Source organism: Tarenaya hassleriana, unplaced genomic scaffold (assembly GCF_000463585.1).
Source record: "Tarenaya hassleriana unplaced genomic scaffold, ASM46358v1 Cleome20, whole genome shotgun sequence".
Lineage (NCBI taxonomy): Eukaryota > Viridiplantae > Streptophyta > Magnoliopsida > Brassicales > Cleomaceae > Tarenaya > Tarenaya hassleriana.
Window position 1 is genome coordinate 2592873 of NW_010965373.1, and position 11443 is coordinate 2604315.

The window sequence follows — 11443 nt, forward strand, 5'->3', positions numbered from 1 at the left end:
GGGGGTTAAGGTTTCTTCTCTCTTCCTTCTGGCTTTTTATTTTCCATAGCTCAAAGTTTTGATAAAAAAATGCTGTGTATTTACTTAGCGCACAGGTTTTTTAAGTTAAATCTCCCAAATGTTCGATCAGTGAGTAGGTATATGTAACTGTATAATGTATGATCAGAGTGTATGGTAATGTTTCATAACCATTTCCCAGTTTTAGTTTCATTGCTTTTTTGCAAAGTAACACCACTCTTTGAAAATGTTATCTTTTTTTTCCCATCTTTGAGACAAAATGTATCCATTTTTTGTACAAATCAGTTCAAGTGTGTTGCAGAAGATGCTATTCATATTGAAAATACGACACAACTGAAAATTTTTCGATTTTTCAATTATTTTTTTACTTGATTCTGTTTGGATTCGATTTTAAAAAAGTTTTCGATTTTTATGTTAAATTCGATTCGTAATAGTTATTTGTTTCCATCCTAAGATATCTGAATAACCTTAATAGTAATTATGCTCGATTTTAAATGGATGGCATTATGGAGAAAGTTGTATATATGAAAGTTTGCAGCATAGAATAATAATAATAATAATATAAAAATACGGTGAAAAACTAATAGGCTTGGTTTTTCCGATTCTTTTAATTAAATAAATATATGTTATGTATTTATAGATATAACATGTACAATTATCCTCTTGGAGTTATTAACTTGAAACTTATTTCATATTTTTGTTAGTGTCAACCTGCACATGAGGAGAGGGACATAAAATTTTAAGTAATCCAGTGAAAGAGTCTCCATCGTTTCACGATAGATCCTCCAATCTATTTCCGTTGACTTTGCTGACGTGTACGATCAAGATCTCTCTCCCTCTCTCTCTCTCTCAGGGTCTCCCTCCATAAAAAAAAAAAAAAAAAAAAAAAAAGGCTTTTTTTTGCTCTTTAAATTTTCCGGGGAAAATTAGCGATTCCGGAAAGAAAATCGTCAAAAAAAAAAACCCACAAATCAAACCAGGAAATTCCTGACTCTGATGGCGGAAACTACTGCTTCGTCGTCTTCTTCACCAAAACCCCTCCAATCCCCTAATCTCATGGAACCTCCCTCCTCTGCATCGTCTGCTCCCCACCCACCCTCGGCGCAGAGCGCTGTTGCGATTCTGAATTCTGTGAACTCGGCGGCAATGGCTACGGAGACTGTGATGTCTACGGCGGCAGCGACACCGCAGGGCGTAATTCAGAACAGTGGCGGTAACCCTCAATCGTCTCCGAATCCTACACCGGCGCCTCCGAACGCGGCGGCGGGACCGCAGATTCCGTCGCCATCTCCTCTGTCTCACCCGTCTCCGTCGCTGGATCAGCAGACGCCGAATCAGCAAATCGTCCAAACTACTCAGCAGCAGAATCAGCAATGGCCTCAGCAGCAGCAGCAACAAGAACAGCAACAGCAACAGGTTCTGCAGCAAATCTCTTCATCTTCCCTTCCGCAATTATCGCAACAGCAGCAACAGATTCTTCAGCAGCAGCAGCAACAGCAACATATGAGTCAGCAGCAAATTCCAATGTCGAATTACCAAATCGCTCAATCCCTCCAGCGATCCCCTTCCGTTTCTCGCCTGAATCAAATACAACAGCAGCAGCAAGGTCAGTACGGTAATGTATTGAGACAACAATCTGGGCTGTACGGGCAGATGAACTTTGGTGGGTCGGCTTCAGTTCAGCAGAGTTTACCGCAGAATACGCAGATGGGTAATCTCAACTTGTCTCGTGCGGCGTTGGTCGGCCAAAGTGGTCAGTTGCCGATGCTCAACGGTGCAGCTGGAGCAACCCAATTGAATATACAGTCTCAATTGTTGGCAGCTTCGGTACTAATTCACTGACTTTTCTTCTTTTTACCAGTTCCCTTCTATCGATGCAGTTTACACATTGAGACTTGAGCTGAGATTGAACAAACTTTTTCCCGTAGAAGTTGAAGTTAGTTCTTTGATGGTAGTTGAAGAAACCCTTTTAGAAAGAATAGTTTCAGGGGCTCCACTTATTAATGGGATCGAAGAGCCAAGGTTTCATTCTCGATTGATGATTTCTATTGGAAAGCTAGTCTGAAGATTGAAAGTAGGTTATCTTGGGGCTAAGTATTCTGGTTTTGACACCTGTTCGTAGCTTTCAACCAAAGTCGAAATGCAGTTCTTTTACTTGGGATAAAGCTTATAAGAGAATATCAGCAAAACATGGTGCTGACTGTGATATTTTGTTCGTTTATTTGAATAGGACTAGATAATGCAGTTGTCCTAGTTCTGTCACAACATCCGCTTTATTGATTCTGAAACAAGCGAGTTTTTTCATGTAGCCGAGGCAGAAATCTGGTGTGGTTCAAGGTTCCCAATTTCACCCAGGAAGTTCTGGGCAGCAGTTACCGGGAATGCAAGCAATGGGAATGATGGGTTCACTGAATTTGAGTTCACAGATGAGAGGCAATGCAGCCCTTTATGCCCAACAACGGATGAACCCTGGGCAGATGAGACAGCAATTGTCACAGCAAAACCCTCTCAATTCACCTCAGGTACGTGCAAGTAAAAGCTCATTTTCTTTCTGAGCGCTAATAATACCTGGACATTGCGCAAAAGAAGAAAAAGAATGATGTCCCGGACTAGTAGGTTGCACCTTACGGGTCTTTCTCTCAGGTTTTAACACTCAGTTGCCTAGCACTGGATATAATATTTCGTAATCTTATAGCAATAAACTTGTACTGCCTTTGCTTATTATTATGCATTTAATAAAGCCTATTCATGACAACAGGTTCTGAATGTTGGCTCGCCTGCATCTCTAATTGGCAAATTATTACCTGAATGATGCTGGATTCTTTATTAGATTTCAATTGATTTTCATGTATTCATGTATATTTCTGAAGGAACGAATATATTTACGTAACAGGAAGCAAATTCTACAGCCATTGTGTTCATCTTTAGATCATCTGCTTCTTTCCTTTCAAATGAAGAAAACTTCCCTGAAAGCAATCTTATTCATTCCCTTCATTTGTAATTTTGGTATGTGCTATCTAGGTCCAAAACCTTCCAAGAACATCTTCCCTTGCGTTCATGAATTCTCAGTTATCAGGACTGGCTCAGAATGGACAGGTTGGTATGATGCAGAACTCCTTGACACAGCAGCAATGGCTGAAGCAGATGTCAGGAACGCCCAATTCACCATCTTTCCGTCTCCAACAGAATCAGAGGCAGGCTATGCTCTTGCAGCAGCAGCAACTGCCATCTGCACAATTGCACCAGACTTCCATACCCTTGAACTCACAGCAGTTATCTCAGTTAATACAGCAGCAGCAGCAACAATCGCAAATGGGCCAGCCTCAGATGAATCAACCTCAGCCACAGCAGCAGCAGCAACAACAACAACAGCAACTACAACAGATGCAGCAACAGCTACAGCAGCCACATCATCAGATGCAGCAACAACAGCATCCACTTGCAGCTAATCAACATCAACAACAACAACAACAACAACCATCTCCAAGGATTTCAGGTCCCACAGGACAGAAATCTGTCAGTTTGACTGGTTCACAACCAGATGCTACTGCATCAGGTACGACAACACCCGGTGGTAGTTCAAGCCAGGGAACAGAAGCAACAAACCAGTTGCTTGGCAAAAGAAAGATACAGGAGCTAGTTTCACAGGTCATTTTCCGCTTGAACTTCTTGGCTTCTTTTTGTAGCACTATTTCTTTATCAACATTATTTTTTATTTTCAGGTGGATATACGTGGGAAATTGGATCCTGATGTCGAAGACCTGCTTTTGGAGATAGCAGATGATTTCATTGATTCGGTGAGAGGCTATGTTTACCTCGTATCTATCTGTTGTGCAGTGCAGGCATACAGGGAATTCTCAATATGGTTTAATATTTTTTTTTTATCTATATGGTAGATTTGGTCAAATATCTGTTAATTTGCTACACCATCACTCTCTTAGATGTAAATCAACTGTATATATTAAACCATATATCAATCCTTTCTTTCTGATCTACACTTCGCCGTTTTCCATAGGCTATGCCCATTCCTGTTCCCAAAAAGATATCTTGGCAAATTGCTGGAATGATTTCAGATTTCAAATTTCAAAACAGAAACTTACTGATACATATCTTACTTTCAGGTTACTACGTTTGCGTGTAGCTTGGCTAAGCACCGTAAATCTTCAACGTTGGAGCCCAAGGATGTATTACTACATCTAGGTTAGTAATTTTCAGTGATAACTGCTCAATGCAAAGTACAGTTAGTTGCTATTGTTACTCATTTCCTCTGTCCAATGGCGAAGACTTGGTGAGAACCTTTCTGGCATTCGATGAAGTTGAGCTTTGAGAAAAACATTAGCTTGTTTTTGTTGGGCCTGGAATTAATCTCACGTCTAAGAACTGCTTTGCTTATGTATCTTGCTCAATAATGTGGTATGCAGAGAAAAACCTGCACTTGACAGTTCCAGGATTCTCAAGGGAAGACAGACACCAAAAGAAAACTGTGAGTAAATTTGAGTTTCTTCACTTCCGAGAAGCATATATTTTCTGTATCTGTGAATCTACATCTTTGTTCGGATAGCCAAAATCTAAACTTTTTTGTTAACAAAAAGAGCGGAATAAACTTCATGCCTGCATGCTTTTGATTCCTGAGTTGACAACTTGCAGGTGCCGAGTGATCTTCACAAGAAACGGCTCGAAATGGTAAACAGAATTATATTCATTCACGTTTCGCATATAGTGGACATTACAAATTGCTCAATCCTTCCATTCTGCGTGGCCAGGTCCGAGCTTTACTGGATTCCTCGGAGACAGTGACAAATGGAAGCAATCCAAGGGAAACTATTAGACAGGGGATGATGGTAAACCCAAGTGGACCGACCCATCTCTTAAGACCATCACCAAGTTCAGAACAGTTGGTTTCGCAGTCTGGGGGACCTCACATGTTGCAACAAATGACACGTTACTAAACCCGATGAATCTAAATCGAAATTCTCTGTAGTCTTACTAGCTGCCTTTGCTAGCTGCTCGGTTGCTAATGTGCATCTTCTTGGTAAGCAGTTTATACCCTTTAAGCTGCTCATCTCTTTGGCATCTTATGTATGGAAAGCCATAGATTCCTCCAAAGGGTCTTTCCACTTGCTTGTTTTCGTTGTGATGAACAAACTTCTGGGCTTTTGTTTCTTGATATTTTTTTTCCGCTTCTTAGCGAAGAACATTATGCTTGAATTCCAGAGATTATAGCTGCTGGTTCTATTGCTGATTAGTGAAGTGATCAATTTTGCTTCTTGGTTTCAGGATTTAACACAATCTCGAGAGAAAACTCAGAGCATCAAGAGAATGGAGAGAGGGAGAGAGAGAGGTGGAGGTGGCCAAAACTGTATCATAATTTTTATGATTCTTAAAAGGAGATAGTATTATTATTATTATTAATAACCCATATTTCATAATTTTTATGACTCTCTGATTCTTTGATGTAATTCTTGCATTGTTTTCTTTCTTCTGTTTGTTGTGTGAGGAACTTGAGCTTTGTTTGTGCTGTATCCAAGAATGATCCGTATGATGCCCCCTCCTTCGGCTTAAAATCCGGTCTTTGCTTTTAATTTTCGGCTAAACGCAATCCGAACCCTCTTTCTAGTCTAGAGGCTTCCATCTTTTATTTATTATACAATTTAAATCTATTGACGAGCTGCGAATTATATGGTCCCGTATCATATATAATTCCAACCTTTGACTTTTTTTTTTTTACTCGTTTTCCACTTAAAACGGTTTATTCATATAATTATATATTGTATTTGGTTTTAACGAGTAAACCCATCAAACTATGACGGTTTAGCAGACGATGATCTAAGCAAGGATTCAATTAGTCTCATGTTGCCTCTAATTAATATATATATATATATATGGTAACTCTATTTAATAATATCTTTAATATGATCTTAAGGATAGTCAAGTTAGATATATCTCTATGTAGTCGTGAGTTATACATCTCTATGTATTAAATTCTCATCGTAAACAGATAAGTTTAATTAATATGCTGTAGGACCATTAATCTAGATTAATATGGCATACAAACATACATGTCACCGAGTCACATTTCGTTAAACAAGTGCTGTGGTCGATTTTTATTTATAAATTATCCGTTTAAAAAAATTGACTTTAGATTATTTTCAGTTTAAAAAAAATCATAAACATTTAGTTTATGTTCAAATTTGGTTAGGTTATGGTTATGTATTATTTTGTTATCGAGTTATTAACCAAACTGCCTCTCTTGCAGCGGGGTCGCAACCAACGAGAGACATTGGTATGATTTTGGGGCAGTCCAAGAAGCTTCTATATCAAAACAAAGCAATATGTTATCAAGCTCTTCTTAATTAAATATAACCAACCAAAGACTTTATTATAAATATATATATATATATATATATGCAATTGATCTAACACCAAGGAGGACTGGTCCATGGTTGACTGCAAGACCACAGACTTGCTTTTGTGACTCTCTCTCTCTCTATCTCTCTCTCTCTCTCAACATCCTTGGCCTTTCCAAAGAAGCTTCAGAGCTCTATATAAGGCAAAACCTTGATCAAAATTCAGACACAAACAACACACGTTCACATTAACCCCCTTCAGACAAAACCCCATGTCCTTCAAGGTATTTTCTTGGAGAGCATGTCTTCCCATAAACTGCATCAAGAACAAGAAGAAGAACAAGATCGACCCATCAGAGGGAAGGCCTCTGTATTCAAACCAAGGCTCTCTTCCAAGCAGAAGAATATCCGTTTCTGATGTCAGCAGCTCATCCGTGTCACTCAGCGACTTGTCGGCTTCTTTTCTCGTAGACCTTCACATTTTCACCTACAAGGAGCTCGAGACGATCACACAGAGCTTCTCGACGTGTAATTACCTTGGCGAAGGAGGGTTCGGGAAAGTGTACAAAGGATTCATCGATGACCGCCTCAGGGCCGGCTTGAAGGCTCAACCTGTTGCCGTGAAGGCTTTGAAACCAGACGGTGGCCAAGGCCATAGAGAGTGGCTGGTAATTATCTCTTCACCAGCAGTTTCATCACATTCTCGATGTTATATGAGATTTTCTTCGTAAAGAACGAGATTTTACTGACCTTTTTATTTCTTTTTTTCGTTTGGACTTTAAATCTGCAGGCTGAAGTTATCATCTTGGGTCAATTGAAGCATCCCCATCTGGTGAACTTGATCGGATACTGCAGTGAGGATGAACATATGCTTCTAGTGTATGAATTTATGGAACGAGGAAACCTGGAAGACCATCTGTTTCAAAGTAAGTAGGTTGCATACAAACACTGAATCTGCACTTATATATCAGACGAAAAGAAAACGGCGATGCTATAGTTGTGGATCACTAACAGTATGGGTAAAATATGCAGGATATGCAGGAACGCTGCCTTGGTTAACCCGAATGAAGATTCTATTAGGTGCTGCAAAAGGCCTTGCCTTCCTTCATGAAGAACAAACCCCCATTATATACCGAGATTTTAAGCCTTCCAACATCCTCTTAAACTCGGTAAATTCAGATGCTTCCAATACATGTTGCAGCATTGTATCTAGTTTATGCTCATGTCAACTAACTAACTGGTGTCTTTGATTTGAAATTTGTTTTCAGGATTACAGCTCTAAGCTCTCCGATTTCGGACTAGCAACAGATGGATCAGAGGGAGGAGAATCAAGTGTTACAAGGATAATGGGTACAGAGGGCTATGCAGCTCCAGAATATATATCAACAGGTAAAGAATATGACCAGATGAAAAGTATTCAACAAGAAAGCCTAAAGAACTTTACAGTGCAAGCCAAAAAGCTACCTTAACCTGCCTAATCATGTGTTCTAGCCCATAACCCACATGTTGCTTCATGCATTTTCAGGTCACTTGACAACAATGAGCGACGTGTTCAGTTTCGGGGTCGTCATGTTAGAGTTGCTAACAGGAAGAAAACCGGTGGAAAAGTATTGGTCACAAAGAGGGAGGAACCTAGTGGAATGGGCAAGACCCATGTTAAAAGATCACAACAAACTCGAAGTGATAATAGACAGGGGGCTTGAAGGGCGGTACTCGGTTGAAGGGGTGAGGAAGGCGGCTGCTTTGGCTTATCAGTGCCTCAGCCACAACCCCAAGTCACGACCCACAATGACCACAGTGGTCAAGACTTTGGAGTCTCTCCTTGACCTCAAAGACATCCAAAACGGGCCATTTGTGTACATAGTTCCAACGGAAGGTGTGAAGGAAGGGCATGACAGCAAATGTGGGGACAATGTGACACTCGGGAAGAATGGCAAAGAAAATAAGGAGGAAAAGAAAGGGAAACTCTGCCAAAGACATCAAAGAGGTCCGAAGCAGAAACGTAAGGTCAAGGCAATGAGGTCCCCCACCGTATATTCAGACACTGCTCTGTACAAGAGTCAAGGGACCAGTTTGTACTCCCCGGTCAAGTAGATTTTGTTCATGATTTTATTTATATTTGTTCCATACAGGTTTAGATGTTAGGAAACAACACAAAAAAAAGTCATGTTAGATACAGGAAAATACTACAGGATTTTCATGTAATGCAAAATGTAAAGTGGGCTACATAGAAATTTAGCAGTCAATTTCAAGTTTGTAAACATAGACGTTAAATCTGAATGCAAGGAATATGTGTTCAACAGGGACATAATTCCTGGATTTATTCACCAGAGGAATCTAACATCAACATCCAAAATTGAACCTTTATAAGAATTTTACAGGTCCTATGTTAGATGTTCTGTTCTCAATGTTGAAGAATCTGAGTGAATATGCAACCAAGTCCAGACAAAATGGTCTGAAGCAGAGTCAGATCACAAACACATACCTTGGTCCCGGAAGGCAGACAAGTGAAAGCCACCAAACCCCATTTTCTGTCGTGTTGGAAAAATCTCCATCGTGTTTACATGAACCTGATTGAAAATACAAGCATAAGACGAAGAATCAACCATTATGTGGAAATATCTCCATCACACGTTTTTCATTATAACAAGACGCAACACTGGCACATCTGTAGGGTCTAAAAATCAGCAACCTTCATTAAGATGACACAAAGCTACACTAATTAACCAATAATAGACAAATATCTTCATTTAATCAATTTCTTAGTTCTTTTTCTCCCGGGCTTCTTTACAACGGCTTTGCTTTTAGCATTATCATCATTTTGATCTCGAAAGCCAGTCTGCGTGGTACTTTTCATCGTACGGGTCTACTTCCCCATCAATGAAAGGTTCTCCTGCAGTAGACAGATTATAACATGAGTAAAAGAATTCACTGCCATATCTACTTAGACTTCGAGAAAATGAAGTTAAAGCTATTGAATTCACTGTTTACTTCAGAAGCACAAATTTTTTTTTAAGAAAACAAAATCTGGCTTCTGCATTAAGCTTCAAAGATCTACAAGAATGTGATGGAATAAAGAGAATGAGCAACTGACTGCAAAAAATGTACATCCTTGAAACTGTAAGAGTGAGGAAGCAAAAGTCGACTTCATTGGTTATAGTCATCGAAAAATATTGTCGCATAATTCATTAATCTTGAGAAGCACCAAATGCAATGCATATAACTTGGTGCCAAATTCATATTTGACCTTTCTAAAAATCGAAAACTGATCCATAAGGTAACATATTCCAAGCTCAATTCTCAAACCAAAATGATAGAGAGCTCATGATTCTTACTGTAAGGAACACTGAAGCAAAGTACTAATAATATCCTGCCATTACCAGAGATACTTGGTTTATAAAAGCAACACAAAATCAGAGACTAAAGACATGATGTAGATCAAGAAACAAAAAAATCTAAACATTTACTAATCAGAACCACGAGATTTATGCTGCGTTCTGAACAGGGCCAATGCAACTAAAACCGATAAGTTCAGCCGAAAAAGCAAATTAGAACAACAAACCAAACCTCCATATCCGTATTCACTGTCTATGAATGAATCCGGCAGAACCCCATTTGACCTCAGGCAGAGCTGCAACCAAAATATATGCCACATGAACTACCATATCATAAACTAAATGGACGAAATGGAAGAATCCAACTTAGAAAGTGAAATCTGAAGGAACTACTTCAGTACATTTTTATCTTGTAAGTCGTAAACTCAGGGGCCTTGCAACCAAAATGCATAGTAGTACAAGCAACATAAATCAGACATTATCCAGATGAACAATGTCCGGAATGTTCGATCTCCATACCCATTTTTCAACGTCTAGCTTTGAAATTCTTTACCCAGAAACAAAAATCTGAGCTTTCTGATTCCAATAACGAGAACCCTTACAGGCAAAATGAGTCACGACTCACGAGAGCAATCGAAACTACTAAAAGGAATGGTTTGATCAATTTCAATTACCTACCGAACGCCATCGTTAGGGTTCTGAGATAGCCTCTGCCGATGTCGTTTCGAGGTGGATAACCCTTGGGAGCCTCCATGACAACGAGCCAGTGCTTGTAATCGCATCCCTCGACTAGACAACGCACCCGAGTTAACCCGGAGCAACGGATCACATCCGACTCAGCGGAACCAGAACCACCGGAGAACATAGAAAACGGGACAGCGACGGACGGCCGACGTTAAATTTAACGGTCTTCCGATGATGCGATGCGTGACATTAACATTAGAGACGGCGGGACGTCAATGACGGCGAAGGGTGTGCATTTGTAATTAAAACTGCAACGAGAACCCTCTACCCCAAGTAGAGAGTCACAATATCTCATTATATCATTGTTATGCAGATTTTATTACATTAACGTTTTAAAATGCAAAATATACGTCCACTAAAATGATCAAATCTAATCTCGTTTTAGTAAAAATATTTTATTTTATTGCAAAAATCGAATAGATTTAATTATTTTTCCTTATACAAATTTAAATAAAATCGTTACACTATCATATACAGCCCTATATCTATTAAGAATGATAGTACCAAACACATGCACATAGTTTCGCACTCTAAATCACAAAACTATTAGTGCACGCAAAGATATTACACCTACATACAATTACAAAATAATATTTATTTATTTTAAATGGAGACGCTATTTGGCACGCCTCGACACGTCACACCGGGTTCAGAACTCGGGGCGAGCAACTCGTAAGGCAAAACTCCGGCCCCACACCGATTTCGACGGCTAGGATCACAGTTCCTCTTCTCGATCTCTTTTTCTATCCGTCCGATCTCCGCCGCGAACCCATAGAACGCATCCACCATCTCGCCGTCGCCGGTCCAGATCGACGGCTGGTGTCGATCGCCGATGTACTCCTCGTCCGGCGAGTGCGTCGACAGAGTATCCACCACCGCCATGAACTTCGTCGACTGGAGAAGACTCGGCATCGCCGACAGGAAGTACTTGTGCGGGTCGGACAGGAAACTCGCGAACTCGGGGTCTGACTCGTCGGGAATCAGCCGCCGCATCAACGG

The 11443-nt window shown here is 40.0% G+C and overlaps 3 protein-coding genes and 1 long non-coding RNA gene across 5 annotated transcripts in view; 2 read left to right on the forward strand and 2 right to left on the reverse strand.

The window, feature by feature from the left end:
- The first annotated feature begins 937 nt into the window (after positions 1-937).
- LOC104813958 (transcription initiation factor TFIID subunit 12b) lies at positions 938-5600 on the forward strand. Its single transcript, XM_010541789.2, has 9 exons — positions 938-1845; positions 2328-2540; positions 3040-3666; positions 3741-3815; positions 4140-4218; positions 4440-4501; positions 4666-4701; positions 4782-5050; positions 5296-5600. The coding sequence occupies exons 1-8, from the start codon at positions 1015-1017 to the stop codon at positions 4965-4967; spliced, it is 2109 nt and encodes a 702-aa protein (XP_010540091.1). The 5' UTR covers positions 938-1014; the 3' UTR covers positions 4968-5050; positions 5296-5600.
- Positions 5601-6387: 787 nt separating this feature from the next.
- LOC104813961 (putative receptor-like protein kinase At1g72540) lies at positions 6388-8844 on the forward strand. Its single transcript, XM_010541790.1, has 5 exons — positions 6388-6850; positions 7114-7291; positions 7398-7534; positions 7634-7754; positions 7891-8844. The coding sequence occupies exons 1-5, from the start codon at positions 6638-6640 to the stop codon at positions 8457-8459; spliced, it is 1218 nt and encodes a 405-aa protein (XP_010540092.1). The 5' UTR covers positions 6388-6637; the 3' UTR covers positions 8460-8844.
- On the reverse strand, positions 6777-10706 carry LOC104813960. Of its 2 annotated transcripts, XR_771838.1 has the most exons (6): positions 10379-10706; positions 9933-9996; positions 8851-9258; positions 7378-7468; positions 7116-7269; positions 6777-6852 (listed from the first exon to the last, which is right to left on the reverse strand). It is a non-coding gene; the product is annotated as an uncharacterized LOC104813960 (long non-coding RNA). The 2 variants fall into 2 exon arrangements; XR_771837.1 differs by lacking the exon at positions 7378-7468 and having other exon boundaries at positions 10379-10703.
- A 239-nt stretch (positions 10707-10945) lies between these two features.
- LOC104814043 (lipoxygenase 3, chloroplastic-like) overlaps positions 10946-11443 on the reverse strand; it is a 4896-nt gene continuing 4398 nt past the window's right edge. The window contains exon 8 of the mRNA XM_010541887.2: positions 10946-11440. Coding sequence (XP_010540189.1) covers positions 11048-11440 — 393 coding nt within the window. The 3' untranslated portion in view covers positions 10946-11047. The remainder of the gene's footprint in view (positions 11441-11443) is intronic.

Excerpts from the sequence above, each read along its gene's own strand:
- LOC104813961 (XM_010541790.1), top strand. The coding sequence starts at position 6,638 with ATGTCCTTCAAGGTATTTTCTTGGAGAGCATGTCTTCCCATAAACTGC. Across the intron at positions 7,292-7,397 it reads GGAAGACCATCTGTTTCAAA|GATATGCAGGAACGCTGCCT; the intron begins GTAAGTAGGTTG and ends TAAAATATGCAG. Across the intron at positions 7,755-7,890 it reads TCCAGAATATATATCAACAG|GTCACTTGACAACAATGAGC; the intron begins GTAAAGAATATG and ends ATGCATTTTCAG.
- LOC104813958 (XM_010541789.2), top strand. The coding sequence starts at position 1,015 with ATGGCGGAAACTACTGCTTCGTCGTCTTCTTCACCAAAACCCCTCCAA. Across the intron at positions 1,846-2,327 it reads CTCAATTGTTGGCAGCTTCG|CCGAGGCAGAAATCTGGTGT; the intron begins GTACTAATTCAC and ends TTTTTCATGTAG. Across the intron at positions 3,667-3,740 it reads TACAGGAGCTAGTTTCACAG|GTGGATATACGTGGGAAATT; the intron begins GTCATTTTCCGC and ends TTTTATTTTCAG.